Source organism: Corapipo altera, unplaced genomic scaffold (genome assembly GCF_003945725.1).
Source record: "Corapipo altera isolate COAL_440 unplaced genomic scaffold, ASM394572v1 104, whole genome shotgun sequence".
Taxonomy (NCBI): Eukaryota; Metazoa; Chordata; class Aves; order Passeriformes; family Pipridae; genus Corapipo; species Corapipo altera.
Window position 1 is genome coordinate 1,752,909 of NW_020884920.1, and position 19,830 is coordinate 1,772,738.

Sequence of the window (19,830 nt, forward strand, 5' to 3'; positions counted from 1 at the left end):
ACTACTTAACTCACTGGAGGATCAGCTGAAATTCAGAAGGCACAATGTGAGTGAAGTAAAAATCCCTAGAAAACATTAAATAGAGTTAAGAGGTTGTGGAGTCTCTAGCCTTGGAGATATTCAAAACCTGAGTTAACACAGTCCTGGGAAACCTGTTCTACCTGAGCCTGTTGGGCAGGAGTGGGACTGCATCATCTCCAGGGGCCTCTTCCAGCCTCAGCTATTCTGTGATTCTATGAAAATGTTTTCCTTAGTCTAATCAACTATTAAAAAGCCAATTTAATTAAAGTGGAATGTAACTATCCTAGCAGAGCCCTTGTTCTCAAAGTAGCGTTTCAAAGCACTGCAAAGAAGCACATTCTTCCAATACAACCTAAGGCTTCACTTCAGCAGCAAGAACCCAGTTCTTATGGTAAAGTTTCCTTGAAAATCCCCCAAATAAATCCTACTTAACAACACTACTACTGGCATGATGTTATTAGCTTGCTATGTTGGCAAAATTTAGATTCTTTTACTTTACCACTGACTGCAGCCTCATGATATTGCAGTACAAATGTTGGCCAGGTGCTTTTAAACACTCTTGTGATGTAAAGGAGAGATGTTTGCAAACCCAACTTCAAATGTGGGATTAGAGAAGAGAACGTTCTGGGGTGAAGTGGAATCCAGTCAAAGTTTTTCAAGATGTTCTAAAGCTGCTACACAAATAGTAAGAGCTGAAGTATTCATCAAGCTTGATGTCTTCAGCAGACTGGGAAATTTTTTGTCTCCATATGTTGAACATTTTGTTATCTTTCAGAGCAGTCCGTCGTGGGATGCCTCCCAAAGAAAAATCACTGCATCGTCCAACAAGCCAGCTTTTTCTTCAGAGCCAGAAGAGCTTGTTGAATTGAGTATCCTAATAATCCTTTGAGAGATGTTAAGCACCAGCCTGATCTTGTTTGTGTGTGTGAGACAAACTAGATATCTGCCACTGCATCCTTTTATTAAAGAGTCTTCTGGGCGTAGCACTTGACAGTATGCTGACCCTGCTTATAGCTTACCACACTTCCATTTATATCCCAAATTTCTCAAATCCCTTTACAAAAATGTGCTGCTATTGAGTCTCCTGTGGATGGCGGATTTTAAAGTTATTTTCTTTGAGACTCAACTTTGTCAGCTTCAATCTTTTACTGCGTCAGTAGGAACTCAATTGAAATATACAATTTTTTTTCCTATTTTGCCAGATCGGCTGTTATATGCACTAGATTTAATTTGTGCTCATTACAGGATGTCATTAGGACCAAATGCATTACGTAACTCTTAAGCCAGGACAATTTTTTCGGGCAGAACAGTTATCTCGAACTTTCAGACTTTCAGACACTTTAGATAAGCAGGCTTTAGCCCTGCCCTTCCTGTGACGACCAGATGTGCCTCTCTCTTCGTCCCTGTAAGCCACAAGACCTGTTGTGGAGGATCCTGGGACTTGGATTCTCAGCAAAACAAAGGGGTTTTGGTAAGTGCATGCATTTGTCTAACTGAATATAGAATCTTCCCAATATCTGTTAACTACTTTAAACAGATTAAATTAATTGGACATTGACAGGGCGCTGACAAATGAGGCACCTAGACTTTCTGAGAAGGTCTGCATCAGAGAGCATTTCTAGGAGAGGCTGGGGGTTAAACATGTTCCAGATCCACCCACTTCTCATCCATGCAGGTCCTTATAGGCAATCTGCAGTTTTCCTCAGAAATGCTTTTGGCAGATTGCAGACACTGTGTCTGCAGGTGCACTGAGTCATGTGAGCCCACGGAGAAGGTGCACTAAGGCACCTCTCTGCATATGTCAGCAGTCTGCTCCCAGAGACTCACCTCCAGTTATGGCTGGAGAGTTATTATGGAGTGCTAATCTAATTTCTACATATAAACTTTTAGCTGTTTAGTATAACAACTTCCCAGTTAAAACTGGGAGTTACCAGAAAGAACTAGTGTAATACATAATACAGTTTTACAACATACTGTTGTAGTAAAACTATCCTGTTATAGCACAGCATAACCCTAACAGCTATTTCTGTCATTAGAGTAGAAGTTTATTTATTTATTTACTATTTATAAGCTGTATAATAGCTCTAGTTCTATACAGAGAGGTTAGAGTTCTGATGGGTTGTTGCACGGGCTTTATCTTGCTTGGGGGAAACCCCTTGTCTGCACAACACAAACACAGGAGAACGTTGCCCCAGATATAAAGTAACATCTTGGCTTTGGAAGCCAAATGCTGGTTTGAGAGCAGCCAAGTTTCTGTTTCATTTGCAGAATCTGTGTTAGGACCCCTGCATGGGAAAGTGAGCAGCTGTTGGCTAAAAGAGTGGATCAGAGCTGGTCCTGGTGGATACACCACGGACTGCTCTGTGTCTCAGCCCTTTATGTGCAGGTCTAACTACGGTTTAAATAGAGACAAAGAAAAATAAACCGCAAAAATCTTCATTCTTAGGCAGCTGAAGGATCAACAAAAATTACAGTTAACAAGCTTGTGTCCATTTACTGGGATCAATCCCCCAGAGAAGCACTAACTGAGCTGAAGCAGCAGATGAGAGCTGCGAGGAGAACGGCTGCTCTGCCGGCCTGCCTTGAGTGTAATCGGCTTTTCTTGTTAATGTCTGAAATCCCCTGTAAGTCAGGACGATGGAGATCTAGTGGCAAAACTGACTTGAAGTGCTTTGCAGCCCCTTTTACCTGGTAACCTAATTCCCCTCTACAGAGCACATGTTGCCTTTGGCTGACAGCAGTGATGGTGTAAGGAGAGGGCCCTGGTGAGCTTAACCATAAAAGGATGCAGATGGAGAGAAACTTTATTGAGCAAGAAATCGTATTTCCAGATATTTTAGGAAATTTTTGTACTAATACACATACATGATCATCTCCCCAGTGACATAAAAGTCACCACTCTTCCAGCCTGTGCAGCAGTGTGCCATGCCCAGCACCCAGTACTGCCAGTCAGAAACACCTCCCTGCACTGGTTTCTGTCACAGTCAGTCCACACCTTCAGTAGCTGTGGGGACTTCCCCCTTTTGATAGCAAGGACCAGAATGTGGAGCAGAACAGGTTTGCTAGGTGTGACTGCAGGAGTGCACTGGAAATGGAAGTCATGGTGGGAAGGAAGAGAGCAATAATATGGGAATTGCGACGGGAAGGGAAGAAGAGGTAGAACTAGATAAATGTGCACCTTGGATTGGTTCACCGTGTATTGCAGTTTCCCTGTACCTGGCGTCAGTCAAGAAAGCTATTTTCCCCCCTTACATTCTTAGCTGCCCTCTACAGTGTTAAAACTGAAGCATTTTTAACACGATCAGTTTTTATTCTTATTGATCTTTTTTCTACACACTTCAGCTTAGACAATAAAATAAGGGAGCCCACTTTATATTCCGAGCTCGTTGTTAGATGCTGAGAAACTGAAAGAATTTTTATTTGCCTCAGAGCAGTTTCTTCTGAAACGTGGAAAAATTAACTCCCTGTATGTACCAGCTTCCTTTAACAAAATCAGGACATCTGACCAAGATTCCCTTAAATCCTTGAGGCTAAAAAAATATTCTATTTCTCCTCATAGCTGAGGAGCGGAGGGAAAGCTGAGCTTAACTCATCATCCTCCATCCAGCCTTTTGGCCTGGTCGTGATGGAAAAACAACTGCTTGGGACAAGTCAGAGCAGCCCGGGGAGCTGGAGCAGTGCCTGGGGAGAGGGACATGCCTTGTCCTGCCAGAGCTGATTGCTGCCTGCCCTGCCTGGGCTCCCGGGGAACAAGGAGGAAAACATCCCTGAGAAAGCCTGGCCTCGCACCACCGAGGAATTTCAGGGAGATTTAAACTAAGAGGTGATTTTGTCCTGAGTATCTTAAGCCTTTAAACATTATCTACTCTAAGGACAGGAAAACAGGTGTGGAGTAAGTACAGAAGGAGAAGGAGCAGTCAGAAAACTGATTCTGCAAAATCCTCAGCCATATGCAGGGAGGAGGCGCCTGGTGAGGAGCTGCACATCTGACCAAATCATGCGCTGGCTTCCAAGTGTTGCTGGGGCCAGCTCGACTTTGGCTGCAGCATCTTAAAACTGTCACATAGCTGGGGCAAAGCTCTTTTAAAAGAAACAGTAATTGCCTCAAATCAGTGCTGCATCGACATCAGCCAACACCTTAAGTGAATTTCTTTATCTTGCATCTCTGTTTCTTAAGGATTAGCTTTCACCCATTTTGTATCCAAACACTTGGATTATTTGATAATTACATATTTATTACCCAGTCTTTCCCAGTAAGCTGAGTCATTTTTCTCACACACACAAGTAAATAGCAATTTATGGCCCGACTACCCTTTCCCAAGTGACACATCCGCTGTTCTGTTCCCCGCCATTGTGCTGCCCCTGCCCACAGTGCTCAGCATTGCCAGGCCTGCAAGGCAACCGTGGGCTCGGGGACACTGAAGGCTTAAAAAACGTGACTCGGGCACAGGCTTCAAATTCAATGTATTTGCATACTTTCCCCAAATACTTGAACAATGGGGCTTGTTTCTTCGCTGCCAAGAGCCAGCTCCATTCCTGGAAGCCTTCAAGGCCAGGCCAGGCTGGACAGGGCTTGGAGCAACCTTGAGCAGGGAGGGATGTCCCTGCAGGGGGTGGAACTGGATAGACTTTAAGGTCCCTTCCAACTCAAACCATTGTATGATTTCTGTGCAGCTGGTGCAGACGTTTCTGCAACGCAGTGTTGCATCAGTGAGACTCGCTTGGACACCACACAGGAGCCGAAGCGCTTCAGTCCCACCAAGCGGCCGGGTGTGCTGGGCCAGCGCCGAAGCCCTAGCGGAGAACAGCAAATAAAAAGGAAAGAAAACCTCGAAAAGGCAGCGTGGGAAGGAAACAGCGAGGGGAAAACACCGTGAGGGAAAGTCAGTGAGTCAAGCAACAGAGGCCGGAGTGAAAATCCGAGGTAACTCTCCTCGTCTCTTCACTGCTCGCTCCGGAGGCTCCCAGGGCTCCATTTTGCCGAGGGGGAAGGCGAGGCAGGCGGAGGCCTGGCTGTGGCCGCTGCCGGGGGTAAAAAGGCCGAGGGGGAGACCCCGAGAGGAGCTAGAGAAGGAGGAGAACGAAGAAGAGAAGGAGGAGGAGGAGCGAAGCCCCGGCCGGGCGTGTGAGGGGCCGCGCGGGGCGGGCGCTGAGGGGGCGCTGGCGGCACGCGCCGCGCGGGCGGGGCGGGGGCTCCCGGCGGCCTCGGCAAAGCGGGCGGGGCCCGGACAATCTCAGCCGCCGCCGCCGCCGGCCGTCCCTTTCTCTCGCTGCACCGGCACCAGGTAAACCCCCGCTCCCGGGTCTCCTCGTCGCTCGGGGCTCGGGCCGCGCTCCCCCGCCCGTCCCCGGAGCTCGGGGCTGGAAGGCGGCGGGGCTCAGCCCGCCCCGGCCGTTGCCAACCGCCCCCCGCCCGCGGTCACCCGTCCGCCGCCCGCCCCCGCCCCGGCCCGCCCGCCGCCGCTTCCCGCCGGGCCGGGGCCGCGTGGGAGCCCTTCGGGGCGCGGTGTCCCGGTCTGCGGCCTCCCCCGAGCGGGGGATCGGCGTCCTGGGCAGGGGAGGCAGCGGGGCGTGAGGCGCCGCGGGCTGGGGGCGTGGGGCGAGCGCTGGCCCCTCGTTAGCCCGGGGTTCTGCGGGTCGGCGCTGGGAGGAGAGGGAAACCTCCCCCGCTCGGGTGCCCCTGGGCCTGGCACCTGGAGGATTTCCTTGTCAGAAGAAACTATGACCTGCAGCTTTCCGCGCTGATTGAGAGCGAGCTGATAAGCGCGGGGGTGCCGGCGCTCGCTGCAGCTGCAGAGCCCTGGTGCAAAGGTACCGAGCTGTGATGGGTGTTGTGCTCCGGGCTGGGGAGCACAGGGAGACAAACCTGTTTTCACCGTCCCCCCGGCTGCCGCCTCGGGGCAGCTGGTGTCAGCGAGCTGCTTCTCTGGGGAAAGTGTTGTTAAACAGGCGGGTTTACTGTAAAACAGTTTGGCATCGCCCGCCGAGAGAGCGACTGCTCTCGTTTTTACGGCAGAATGCGCTGTTTCAGTGCGGTGCTCGTTTGGAGGTTGTCGGGCTGTGTCCCTCGTGTGGTGCTCACGTTTGTCTGCTCTTCAGTGACCGGAGGGGTAGGAGCGTCTGAAACACGGAACTGTTTGGAGGCAGCACCTGTTTTCTGACAGTCTCCAGAAGTTTTATGTCTACTGGGAAGAAAAAATATTTGATTTGCCTTATTTATTCTACACTTCTTTATTTTAAAAGGTATTGTTGATAAGATGTTATGGGGAAGGAAAGCCTTAGCTAGCAAATTCCGCGTTTCTGCGGCACTTGCAGTGCCCCCATCCCACCGTCTGGTTTTTCAGTTTAACATTACGCAAAAAGGAAGTGAAATCTTTGCTCATTTTCTTAAAAATTTTTCTGTTTCAGTGCTTTGCAACTGACTCTTCCAGGCTTATGCTTCTGTTGAATTTCCAAGTTAATCTTAATGTCCAATTCCTGCTTTTACATATGGGGGTGAATTACTATTTGCTGGTTTTCATGGCAGTGTTGTGGAATTGAGTTGCAGGGTTTTTTTTGTTGTGAGTGATCTGGACAAGAGGGTTTTATTAACAAGCTTGGTATGCTGTTTACGTTGATGTGTTAGTAGATGTGGTTTGTGTGTATATATATATATTTGTATACATATGTATCTTTCTGTATGCAGTGATTGGCTGACTTGTGACTTGGTGTCGATAAGTTGTGGGCGTTTTAGGCATTCAGGTATAGGCGTTGGTTATAAGGAGTAAGATGATGGGTTGCAATTTGATAGTTAACACTGGTGGTGTTTTATTGGGCAGGTTCTAGGAGCGTGGTAAAACACGCCTTTTGTTGTGTGCCGAGGGCCGCGGCCCCGCAGGGGTTAAGGCGGTGGGTTGGCAGCTCCGCCGCCTCCAGTGAATTCAAACTCCCCGAGTGACGGGGAGCGCGGGGGCCGGGCCAGATCCCTCGCTCCTGCGGGCTTTGTTGGGGCCGGAAGCCATTTTGGGCTCCATGGAACAGCGTGTCCCGCCCGCCGGGGAGCGCGCCCTGAGCCCCGGCCCGCCCCGAGCCCGGCCCGGCTGCGGGGCCGGCCCCAGACCCCCCGCGCCCGGGGCCGCCCATGGGGGAGCCCCGGAGCGCAGCCCCTGAGCGCGGAGCCTGCGAGGGCCGAGCGGCCTGGGCTGCGAAATGGTGTGGGTGGGTTGGCAGCGGGGCCCGCTGTGTAAACAATGAACGGGCGCGCTGATTGTTTCACCGCGGCTGAATGTGCGGCTGGTTTCCACCGGCCTCCCTTTTAAAGAGCGTTTCAGGAGGTACATAATGTGAATACGCGGATGTCGCTGCTTTGTGATGGACCTGGGGTTTGTTGGTAGCGCTACGGTTTGACACCTGTGCCATAATGCTCAATTTACATTTAACACTTACTTTAAAATATCATTCTTATTACTTGGGATTTTTTTGTTTGTTTGTTTCTGTGTTGCTCTTTTAAAGGAATAATAATGTTTTATGAATGTGTGTTTTAATAAAATGTTGATTTAGCTTGGAGCTCTTTCCTCTTCAGCCTGTTTAAACTAATACTTAATTTGGTATGTGGAAACATCATTTGTGGAGTATATGTAGGTATTTTATTTGTTATTCTGAATAATAGAAGAAAATAAAAATCAAAATTACAAGTAAAAAAATGGTTTGCTCTCAGGAATTGATGGAGTTGCATACTCCAGTTTCATTGTTATTAATAATTTGCCCAAAAGTCTGCTCAGCATTGGTGGCGTTACTGTGTTAAATCATAGTGACTTAAACTTAGTTGGCCTTCCTAGGTATAGAGTAGCATGGGTTCTAGGTGAAGTAGTACCACCAACATCTCTCTAAGACTTCAGTTAAAAGTTTTTTTGCCCCTTGTGATGTTGTCTTGCAAATTTTCTTGTTTTCTGATGGACTTTGGTGAGTTTTTCTGCTGTGCCAGGGTCCTGTTTGTGAAATGGCAATTAACCACTTCCTTTGTCACAAAGGGTGTTCATGAGGAACTACCTGGACACTGTGTTTGTGAAAGTCTGTTCATGGACCCCAAAAGCCATAAGTGAGGGTTTGTCTCAGTCCTTGCAAAGTGTTTGTAGTGCATGTTCAGTGTTTGGTGCTGCTCCCCCTGCCTTGTGATACTTCTTTGCAAAAAGGCCACTCGTGGAGCATCTCATCACCCTCCCTGGAAGCCAGGATGGTACAGGAAGCTGTGGTACTAGGGGTTTTGTTGAGGCTGGCTGGTTTTGAAAGGGACTGTCAGATAAATAAGCTTTTGAGATGGTGGGGCAGCCTCATGTCTCATCTCTTACTCAGATGCCTCAGAGTTCTTTAGAGACATCCAGGGGGCCTTGTGTGAAGGTAAATTCTGCTGCACTGATTACAGGGGTCCCTGTTCTTCCTTGTGTTCTGACCAAGTAAGAATCTGTCTTCTCCTGCCCTTCTAATGTGCTGATTTTTTGTCACACTGATTCAGTTGAATCATAAGGGAGAAATGATACTTTAGGTGACTGTTGCTGTCTGCTTTCCAAAAAAAAGATGGATTATTTGCAGCAAAGAAGCAAATAATCCATCTGTCTCCTCTGCAGGAACATAGAAATTGTCTTGTAAGCTGAGGCCCATCTGAGTGCCCCCTTGCATTCTAGCAGAAGTTTGTGCTTCTCTTTAATTTCAAGAGAATAAATTCCCTTCAATTTGGGTTGTCTTATAAAGGTATTCTGTTTACTTAGGGATTTTATATAACTCCATGCTTACTTTTTACACTGTACATCCCTTAGTACTTAGATGTTTATTGGCTTCTGAAGAAGGAAAAAAGGCTACTTAAAGTTTGGGCCTAGTGATGCTTGCAACAGGGCTGATGCTAAAAGATCTCTGGATCTGAGTCCAGACAGATCTGTGGTACCTAAATCAGAAACATGCTGCACACCCAGAAGTGTTCAAACTGGAACTAACTGCTGTGCCCACCTCCCAGGTTCTCTGCCAAGTTTTGTGGGTTTTAAATTTTCAAAATACTTTATTAGCATGTCTTTCTGTTCCAGTCGTGTATGAAAGTTTCATAAGCAAGAAGAATGATAATACCTGCAAGGTGGAGTGCTGTTAAACATGAGTGAACAAATTAGAGAGCTACTGTCCTCTGGCTACCCACCCCTATTCTGTAATAAGTATGTAGAATATTTTCAAATAAATCAGGTTAATCATTTGTTTTGAAGAGATGAATAACTAAAATTAAGCTGCTGAACTAATAACCAGGTTTAAAAAAAAATCCCGTTGCATAGTAAATTTTAGATGCCCATTTTTGAAAATTATGGTGGTCATCTCTGAAGATGATTTTTCAAGTTCTGTTTGAGTCAGTCCTGTTGTATTGCTTTGAAAAATTGAGTAAAGGTTTTCCCCCTTGAGTCTGAATTAATTTTAGAGCATCAGACAAACAGTGAATCAAACCAAGCCCTTAAATCTTGTGAGAGTGATTTCTAACCGTGGTGTTTAGATGGCAAACCTGATATCTTTACTGGAGAGCTGGGTGCTATGAAAACGGGCTATTAATAGTCCTGTGCATAAATACCTCCGAGGCTTTGCTGTTTGCACTGCCATTGTCAGGTACATATTTTGTCTATAATAACTTAATGATACAATTAAAACCTTATCAAGTAAGAAACGCTATTTAAATTCTAGCATTTGATTTCTTCAGAAGTCAAGTAAGTAGAGAACTGGTGGTGAAGGGGAAAAGGACAGGAGAGAGACTGAGCCAACATGTTGTTTTTCAAAGCCGGCCGTTGCCCTGCCCATATGGGCAGCAGAGATGGGGAGGAGCTGGGGAGCTACTCCAAGCTCTCTCCCTTAGTGTCAAAAGGATTATATCAGCTACTGAGTTGCCAGTTAAAAAATAGGTTTTGTGATTAAATGATGCGTGCTAAGCACACACATCAGCTCCAGTGGAAACTAAACAGGAGGTTTCCATAGCTTATGTGTTAAAAATAAACCAATTCAAAGTGATCATCCTCAATCATAGTTTTGAATTTCAGTAGGCATATGTATGAGAAATATGTTTTGCTCTTCTTTAAAACAAGTGTTATCTGATGTTATCAACATCCCTCATCTTGAAATTCACTGTATTTCCACTTCTGTTACTGGAGAGCCATTGCTCCCCATTTCCTATGTGCTAAATTGAGCTCTTATTTGTTGATAAAGTAAGGCAGCAGTTGTTCTGTATTGTAGCAGAATTTGCTGCTTATTCTAGCAAGAGAACGAGACTGCTTTGCTAATACTTCCGCACTACTGATTTAAGCTTCCTCTAAACAAACAACAAATTTTATATACAAGCCAGTGAAAGCATTATAGCTCTGGGACAAATGAACTGAGTGTAGAGAAAGATCACTTAATGGAAATGTGTTCTATAATACTGAAAAAAAAAAAGTAAATAGCAGAAGTGAGACCTTAATTTTCATTAACCCCACAAATGCATGGGAGGTGCTTGCATTCAGAAAACCACAATGTTTAGACCTGTAAGTTTTTATTTTGTAAAAACAAGAAGTAAACTGACTTCAGTAGTAATGGAAATATCTTCCTGCCTTACTGACCTAAGGATTTGGAGGCTACAGGTGGAATGACTAAGAGCATTTTGATGTTGCATGTACAGATTTCTTTTTGAGCTGCTTTAATCTGTACCTGTGACACGGCTTTTTGTCCCTCTCTCTCATGTATAGGTAGCTATACAAATGAAAACTCTTATTTCAGTGTAGGAAAGGGCACCTCCAAAATGAGAGACTTGTTGTTTTGATTGTAAGAATTAGAGTGTAGCAGGGGATATTTTTACCCTGCTTTAGGTATGTCATCTCAGTTGTGTGGAATATCTTTTACTGCTCTTGAAACAGGAGCTGTAGGTAATCTGAAAATAGCCAGGATTCTGCTTTGCTAACCATGCAAATCCAGCATAGCCAAATCCCTATTTGTTAACCACAAATAAGCCATCACCAGAGAATCTTTCTAGATAAGCAAAACTTTTCTTGTGGCTAATAAAACTGAGAAGGGCTCAAGGATTTTGCAGATATTTTAAACTTGAAAGCCAAATTGTTCATGATACAATAAGTAGTCACTCGTGCAGCTCTGCAGGTTTGTTGAAATGATAACATCAGTTTTTATTTTCTCCCTAAAGCTTTCAAAGATCCCATGGAAAGTTTTACAACTGTTGCTTGGATGATTTTGATTTGGTAGTTTTGTTTTTTGGGGTTTTTTTGGAAGTGGATGGCACTCTGGAAAATGTGCCTAATTCTAGCCCTGTGAGTCATTTTGCAGTTGGCTTTTCTGCCAGGGTGTGTAGTCAGTGGTTTTAATGACAGGAATAAATTATCCAATACCATATATTAGAATTTTATGTGAAATGAAGGATACTCCCTTGCAGCTTAGTGGGTGGTGTTCAAAGGTTGTAGAGTGAAATGATTTGACTGTATGTAAAAACTTGTCTCAGGTTTCATCTGCATTATGTTGGTGCACAGAGCAGCCCGTGCTTTGCCCGGTGGGCTCTCAATGCAAAACTCCTTGTGAAGAGATCTCTGAGACTTGGCTGTGTAGCTGTTTAGATTTTTGTGCTTAGGTTTTGGGGATGCCAGCCTGACTTGGTTCCTGTGGAAGTGTTGTAGTGTAGCTGTGATAAGAGCTTGGCTCATGTTACAGTAGCATTCCAGAGAACTCGGAAATAGCTGGAAATAGAGGATCATAAAGAAAGTCTCAGTCAGAAATACCCCGAGCTTCCTGCAGTAATGATAAGGGATATCTGGCACTAGCAGCAATGCTGCTCCAGTACTGAGAGCTCCATGTTTCTGGTAACAGCTTTTTTATTTCAGTACTTAATAACACAGGCTGAACAGTGCAAGGGCTCTTACATTGACTTGGCATAATTTTAAGTCATTGCATTCCTTTATTTTCACCTTTTGCAGTATGATTTGAAACAGTCAACATGGACTTTTCACGTCTACATACGTACACTCCTCCCCAATGTCTGCCAGAGAACACTGGCTATACATATGCACTCAGGTGAGAGCTCTTTTTCTTCTTGTAGAGAAACTGTATGTTCTCTGAATGTTGCTAACTCTGGAGAGTTTAGCTTTCGTGGTAAGTAGCTGACTTGTTTGAAGACACGTGCTTTATCTAGTGTGGTTTGAAAACAACTCTGTCCTAAATGGAGGAAAAAAAAAAACATGTTGAACTAAGAGGACAATGACTAAGAAAATGACTCAGTGTTTATTAGTTGCTATGAATAACTTGTGCCCGCCTAGTTACAACTGCTGTTTGATTTCTATAAATATGTTATCAAAATTCTTAGATGTTTTGTGTCTTGTAACTTCTGAGTGTGCTTTCTTTTGTGACTTGGGACTGTTTTCACTTTAAAACACTGATTGATGTGCACTCATTACTGCCAATGTGGAATGTGACTGGGAGTAACATATTGATTACTTTTTTTGGCAAAACTGGTTGTTGTGTGAATGTAAAATCTGTGTTCTAATGAACTTGTTTTACCTTGTGTCTTTTTATTAGACTGACTATTATTAGATTGTTTTTCTTAAATCGCTTCAGTTTTCTAAAAAGTAACACTTTGCTAGTTTTTGTATTATGTATTCAGAATAAATGTTGTGATGCCCATTTGAGATTTTTAGTATTAATAGAGCAGATTGGTGCTGTTTTGATCTGTGGAGCTTTTCCTGATGTTGAGATAGTAGATATAATTGGAAATAAGTATATGTCAGTGAACCTGAGTTACTGGTTTAGCTAATTTAAGTTTTAAAAAAATTATTGTTCATTAGGATACAGGATGAGATTGTCTTCCTGTTCTGTGTCTTAAGTCATTATTGTCTATTGCATATCAAAATGCAATATATAGATTGAAAAACACTTGGCTACTTGCAAATAAAACAGAAATTGGAAAAACTGTAGAATTAAGAGATCACTGACTTAATATTCTTGCTTTTGTGTGCTCCAAAACTGTAACATTGTCAGTTTTTGTTGGGGATCATGGCTTTTTTTTTTTTAATCGATAACCTGATGTCAGTAGTGTTGTAAAAGGTGATGTGTTTTATGTTGCATCAATTGAATTACAATTCTTCATGAATCTTATGAAAATCATTGGTAAAATGTTTGTTGAGTACCAGTGTGTTTACTAATTTGAAGAAAAGCATGCTAGACAAGGAAAGGTGATTTAAGTGCCTTGTTTCACTCTTGTATTACTGAGATGTTTTAGTTACCTCTGTGTTGCAAATGTACCTTAGAGATTGGCTGAAATACTGTAACTCCTGGCAGGTTAATCTTGGCTCCTGTGGTGTTCTTGTCCAAAACTCATGTCCAACAAAACTGTGTGCAAGAAGAAAGGAAGATGCAGGATGATAAATCCTATTGGACATCTAGAGGATAGTTCATTATTACTTTGGGATTTGTGTAGAAGACAACTGGAGTGTTTGTCTTCCTGCAAAAATGAAGACTGTTCTTTTGCAAAACAGAGAATTTATGGAGAAGGGAGGGTTATGTGTCTTGAAACTTTGCAGTTTCCCATTTTGCTGTGTTAAAGTGTATTAAGTATAGTTATTCAAATATGGATAGAGATGGACAATCTGAAGTCTAATAACTGAGTTCATGAAGGCAAGTATAGTTAAACTAGGTTGAATTAATTCATTGTAATTCTTCCTTGTGTAGAAAGGAAGGATTGGCAAGCACTTCCTTTAAAATTCCCTCATGAAAAATTCTGTGAAGCCCCAAATATTAAAATAATAGGGGAAAACTACTTGGTATGCTGTCTTGATGCTGCTTTCAGCATGTCAAGAGAGTTAACTACAGTCTTTTGAGCAGCCTCTTACTGTGTGTCTGCTTGCTGAACCTGTGCAGGATGACCTGTATTACTGTGGCTCATCCTGCCTTGGGTCACACAATGAAGAATCTGAGGAGAAAGGGAGAGTTGCTCATCAGAAATATTTTCATGTTGCAGTTCATTCCTTCTCTCTGCTCACTTGTGTTTGTTTTGCTTATATTCCAGTCTGGTTTGTTCTGCCTTTGACAATTCATTTTTACAAAATCTGCCTGAGAATTCCTTTAAAGAAATTGCTTTGTGCACGTAGCCCTGCAGAAAGCAGTGCAGTGAAGTTTGATACCACAAAGCTATTAATAGAGTTGGCTATGACTTATTAATAGAACTTATATTAATACTCACTGGAATTACTGCATGTTCATAACTGTAGTGTTTCAGCTCTGTGCTTTTATTCCTCCAAAGCAGAAAAACATTAAACTGATATACCTAAATAATCTTTATCCTCCTCCAAACACAAGTCAAACTTGTGAATCTCACCCACTTGTCAACATATAATTTACACCCCCCTCTCGAGGCTGATCTTTCCTTTTAGTCACCTTCATCTTTTGAGTTGTGTTGTCAATTTGGGTGCCTTCAGCACTTCACAAATATGGATTAAATCAGTAAGAATTTGGTTTGATTTTTCTTTTTCTGTGTCAGAGCATTCAATCAGGATGTAACTTTCTGCACAGTAGTTGAATAAAATCCTTTGGGGTTTTTTTATGTATGTTTTGGGACTGATGGAAGCAATAACTGAACAACTCAAGGTAGTGTCTGCCCTTGCTCAGGTAGTGTAAGTGATGCCCTGGTCGGATAGCATATGAATGTTTGTACAGTGCTCATGTACCCATGTCCATGTTAGAAGATGTCTGTTTAGCTGTATTTCTCTGGGTGTGTTGCATTTATCTGTTATCTTGAATAATCACTGCCCATTTCATTCTAAGGAATACTTAAAAATAAATGACATTTAAGGTCTGTCAGACAAAGCTATAGGTGTGCTAAAATTGGCAGACCTCATTCTCATTCCACTAATATATTTATAACTTGAAAACCCACTGAAGTCTGGGACATTCTTATTCTGTAGAAGCTCATGTGAAGGAGGTATCAAGGTAATAGAAGCTGGAAATGTAAGACTAGATCCAGTCAGCAGCTCTGCCAGCAACCACAGGAGCTGTTTGTGGGGGGAAGGCACCAGAGTCTGCACTGTTTGTGTAGGTTATCTGGGAGTGTAGGCTGATTGCATCCCACCTTGAGATGCTTTTTTGGTTAGCTGTACATATTGCATAGAAGTACCATCAATGTACATGTTCATTTCTGACCCTCAAAAGGAAAGGCAGTGGTTTTTTATTTACTGTAATCTTTTCTGTAGAAGAAAAAAGGCCACATTCCAAAGTGTGGAAAGTGAGATGGCAAGTTAGGAGACTTCTAGGTACTATCCTGACAGAGGACAGATAATATGAAGAGAATTATTATCCTGCGTGAGACACAAGCTCCTTTTGTTTAAAGAGGAAAAGATTCCATGATTTTTATAGTTTTTTTAGATAGTGGAGCCCAACTCCAAGCTCTGTATTCAACCCAGATTGATATAAATGCTCACTGAGATACTTGGTAACAGCAAGTGTTCATAAACAGAAACAAATTGAGGCTGGTCACAGCTGTCAGCGTGTTCTGTGTACTTTGTGTTCTTGTGAATTGAGTATCTGTAAGAAACGTTGGGTGAAGATGAGGAAAAGCAAATGCATAGTGGCAAGTGTAAATAGCAAAACTGGGTTCTGAAACAACTGTTTAGGGAGGGACTCAATAGAAAACTGTTGTGCCTCTGAGGCTTTCAGAATAACAACAGGAGGAGCCACATTTAACCCGTATTCTCACTTCACATCTGTCACAATGTGAGTTATCTGTACTTAGTACTTCTGAAAACTGTAAAAGTTATATTCTTTAGTCTACAATTTGTTAGGTACATGAGAAAAAGTGTCTTATTTCTTCTCCCCCTTCCAGCCAAATGCAAGCAGGGATTAATAAGCCTAATGTATATAGCAGTGTCTGCTGGGTTTGTCTTAAGCTGTGCTCAGGCTCCTGCCTTGCACAGGGTTGCACTGCACGTGCCAGGGTGAGCAGGGCACACCAGTGAGATCCAGCACATAGTGCCAAACACCTGCCACCAAATCTGGGCACCTCTGGGCAATTGAAGAAGTTACTTTGGACAGACTCTGGTCTGGCCCTGTGGGCTGAATGCCCAGCTGCTGCTGGAGCCACAAGATATTTTCCTGCAATGTGTTGTCTGGGTTAGTTTTTTTAGCCAAAAGCAATGCAGTTCATGTGGTCTGACATAGTCCTGTCTTATGTGCTTTGCTTTGCATTGTGAAACAATGAAGAAACTTGCTTCAAAAGCACCAACTTGTCAGAATTGCATCATTACTGTAAGTGTAGCTCCAAGGCCTTCTGGTGTTAACTTGTATACTAAAGTAATACAATACATATCATGTTATTCCTTTGTGGTATTCTGAGATCTTTAATGATTGTGTAAGAAAACTATTTCCATTAATTTTTTTTTTTGCACAAATACATTTTGTAGTAGCTATTTCTCTATATTTTTTAAAGGGAAACCTTCTATTTCAAGTACAGATTGCACAGCAGAATCTACTCATTCAGATCTAATTTGCTTGCATGTTTTTGTTTGGAGTTTTGGGGATAAGGAGCTGCTGTCGTTAACAGGATCTTGTTCAGCTCTTTAAAAAAAAACAAATGAAAAACCCCAGGAACACTGAAGTACCTGCTGTTACATCTCTGTATATCCCTGTGCCCTGAGAGGGGACAGAGCCCTTATGAAAGCTGGCCTAGGGCACTTAGCATTTGGATGCTGTGGGTCACAGGGCTGAGTGGTTCTAGAGCCTGACCTGCTGTGCTGTGCCCTTGCAACAGCCTCTGTCTGCTCACTTACATAACTGAATGTTTCCCTGGGTTGTAAGTATGAGTATTCTGCTTTAGGCTAAACTTCTGCTTTTGTAAGTGTATTTCTTACAGACTCCTTGGTTTAATCTCTTTGTGTTTCCCTTGTGTTGCTGCTTTGTCTTCACTGTAAGTTTTTATGGAGGTTCTGAGAGAATCACATGTTGAAATGTGAAGTTCCCAGGATAATGATATGAAAGTTATCTATGTGTAAGCTTGCCTCTGTGGAGAAAAACAAATTAAAGTCTTTAAACATTTTTTGTTTGCTCAGAGTTAAATATTTCAATGATGTGCATTAAATTAAGAAATCTTTTTAATCCGCTTTTAAAAAAAAAGTAATAGTAGTTAAACTGCAGTAGCTGAAGCAGGGAAGTCTTTAAATATATTAAAGGGAGGAAGTTCCTACTTGTTGAGAGATGGAAACTCAGAGTAATGTGGCATAGGGATCTTTGGTTCTCAAAACAAGGACTTGGCAAACAAAAAATAGACAAAAATAAACTTTGACTAAAAACTAATCTTTACTTTGCAACTTAGAGCATGTCATGATTTTTAATTTGCTGCTGGGCGTGGTGAAGAAACTGTCATATGGATTCCACTCTCAAATTGCTCCCAAAAGAATGAGTGCTTGCTCTGGCTAAACTTCAAACATGGTTTCCATGGTGGTTGTTTCTTTCTAACTGTGATTTGCTTTCAGTTGTAGAACTTGTGAATTGCTTGGGAGAACCTTGAATATCTACACACGTCTAGATTATTTGGGTTACGTGGTGTGTCTTGTGGAAATTGCACCGTAACCCTGAATAAACTGCTTTTCATGGAAACTTTGACTGGCTTGAAGGGCGTGTTTGTTACCAGGTTGAAAATTCCCCTAGTAACGTCGCTGTTCTTGTTTTACTGCAGTTCAAGTTATTCTTCATCTGCTTTGGATTTTGAGACTGAAAACAAAATAGATCCAGTGTTTGATTCCCCGAGGATGTCCCGGCGTAGTTTACGGTTAGCTGCTGCAGGATACAGCCAAGCAGAGGATGGACACAGTGACTCCCTCCACGACAGCTCTTACACCAGAAACGTGCCCTTCAGAGAACAGTCCTCTAAGTAAGCATTTTTAATCATCATGAGTTAATTTGGGGGTTGGAATCCTGAGGCTAACTGTTTGAACACAATAATGCAAGCAGGTCACCTGCTGGTTTATTCTTTGTTTTCGGTGTTTACTGCCATACTTTGAAATTTATGTTCAGTATGTGGTTTGCAATGAAATCTTTGTAAAAATACAGGTGCTGGAAGGTGAAGATTTCCTTTTAAAATTAGTCTGCTCTGTGTAGTCACATCAGTTTTGAAATGACTGTTTATTCCTTATAAAGTGAGAGATGAACAGAAATTTGTGTTTAGTACTGTGTCTTACCTGTCTTTGCTTTGTTTCCTAGGATGGTAAAGCAACGCAGAAGTCTGAACAAACAACCTGTCAGTGTAAGACACACGCCAAGGAAAAATCTGTCCAGCTCATCTATTTTTAGCCAGAGCAGTTTCAATAGCCATGCCAGTGATACATCAATGGTATCCACTATATTGGACGAGTCTTTGATTCGAGAGCAGACAGAAGTTGATCATTTCTGGGGTAGGCAATGGTTGCTATTTCTTGTATCAAACTGTGGAAACTGCTTACAGTTTGGTGTGTATAAATTCATGACCTTTTCCCCACCTGTTTTCCATCCTGTCCCTAAACATGTGTGCACTTAGACTTCTGCTGTAGGTATCTGCTTGCTAAGATGCCCACTGGAAATTTGTGGTCCAGTATGTAAACTTGATTTACTGGCATAGTTAACATCAAGACAAGTTGTACTGTCAATTTAATATGCCAGTAAACATATATAATTCTGTGATGCAACACCATAATTATCTCCTATCATTACTTTCTTCAAAAGGTACACAGAGTACTGTATTTAAAGAATGGTAAACATATAACTTGTCTTTGAAAACACAAAGGAAAAGCACTTTCTTCTTTGTTATAGGCAAAAGTGTGTTTCAACATACCTTAATCTGAAAGTTTCAAATCAGTGGCACTTGAGGATTTCCCTAAAGGGTTTTTGTGTGTGGCTGGCTGGTTTGGTTTTGCAAGTCTATAAAAGTATACTTTCCTGGAACCTGCATTCTTCAACAAAGAGAAAAATATGAGAGTTGTCTACGTAAAGTCTTCTGTAGGAGAAGATCAACAATTTATCTCCCAGTTCAGACTGTCTGTTTCTAGTCAGTACACTTATGACCTTCCCACAGTCCTAATGGGAAGAATTGTTTCAATCTTGGTAGAACCCCTTCTAAACTTGAGATTACCTGGCTCGTAAAACAGAATCTTAAATACAGTTACCAAGCAACAGAAACACTGTAAGCTTGTAATTAGCTGCTTTAAAGTCACATGGAAGCTAAGTAAAGGTGTAGTTGTCATTCATATTATTTTATCTACCCCTTCCATGGTGGAATACTTTTTGCAACTTGCCCTACTGTGCGGATACATGTTTCTCTGATTGGCTGCAGAATATGTTAAATGCTAATTGTAAAGTGCCTTTCTTTGAAGCCTTAAAATTAGTAGGACTTTTGACTTGAGTTTGTCTGATACTGTGGTTAAATACAGGCCTTTCTTATATTTGGGACCAAATTTTTTTTTTTTTTTTTTTCTCCCTTTGAAGGTCTTGACGAAGAAGGCGACCCTAAAGGTAACTACGCTTTGCTTTTTCCTTCCACGCGCCTTCTGCGTGACAGCACCCAGTGCTGGCAGTACTGACGTGGGTGCTCCGGGTGTTGTGCTCTGGGTTTGGCAGGTAGTGACACTACACTGCTGCAGGGCAATGGTGACATAGCAGGAGCAGCAGAGCCACAGCCCCCAGTGAATGGCTACACGTGCAGCGACTGCAGCATGTTGTCCGAGCGCAAGGAGGTCCTCACGGCCTACTCGGCTGCTCACCTGCCATCCTCCAGGATCTACACTCGGGACAGGAGCCAGAAACATGCATCTAGTAAGTGACTTT

At 42.9% G+C, this 19,830-nt stretch overlaps 1 protein-coding gene across 11 annotated transcripts in view; it reads left to right on the top strand.

The window, feature by feature from the left end:
- Positions 1-1,411: 1,411 nt before the first annotated feature.
- SUN1 (Sad1 and UNC84 domain containing 1) overlaps positions 1,412-19,830 on the top strand; it is a 32,992-nt gene continuing 14,573 nt past the window's right edge. For 6 of the 11 annotated variants that reach the window (XM_027656542.1, XM_027656546.1, XM_027656550.1 and 3 more), the window contains exons 1-6: positions 5,200-5,306; positions 11,970-12,066; positions 17,711-17,905; positions 18,235-18,425; positions 19,492-19,518; positions 19,624-19,818. In XM_027656542.1, coding sequence (XP_027512343.1) covers positions 11,990-12,066; positions 17,711-17,905; positions 18,235-18,425; positions 19,492-19,518; positions 19,624-19,818 — 685 coding nt within the window. In that variant the 5' untranslated portion in view covers positions 5,200-5,306; positions 11,970-11,989. Of the gene's footprint in view, positions 1,493-4,695; positions 4,946-5,199; positions 5,307-5,533; positions 5,833-7,146; positions 7,335-11,969; positions 12,067-17,710; positions 17,906-18,234; positions 18,426-19,491; positions 19,519-19,623; positions 19,819-19,830 lie in introns of those variants that run through there. The other 5 variants (XM_027656545.1, XM_027656543.1, XM_027656544.1 and 2 more) reach the window with 5 other exon arrangements.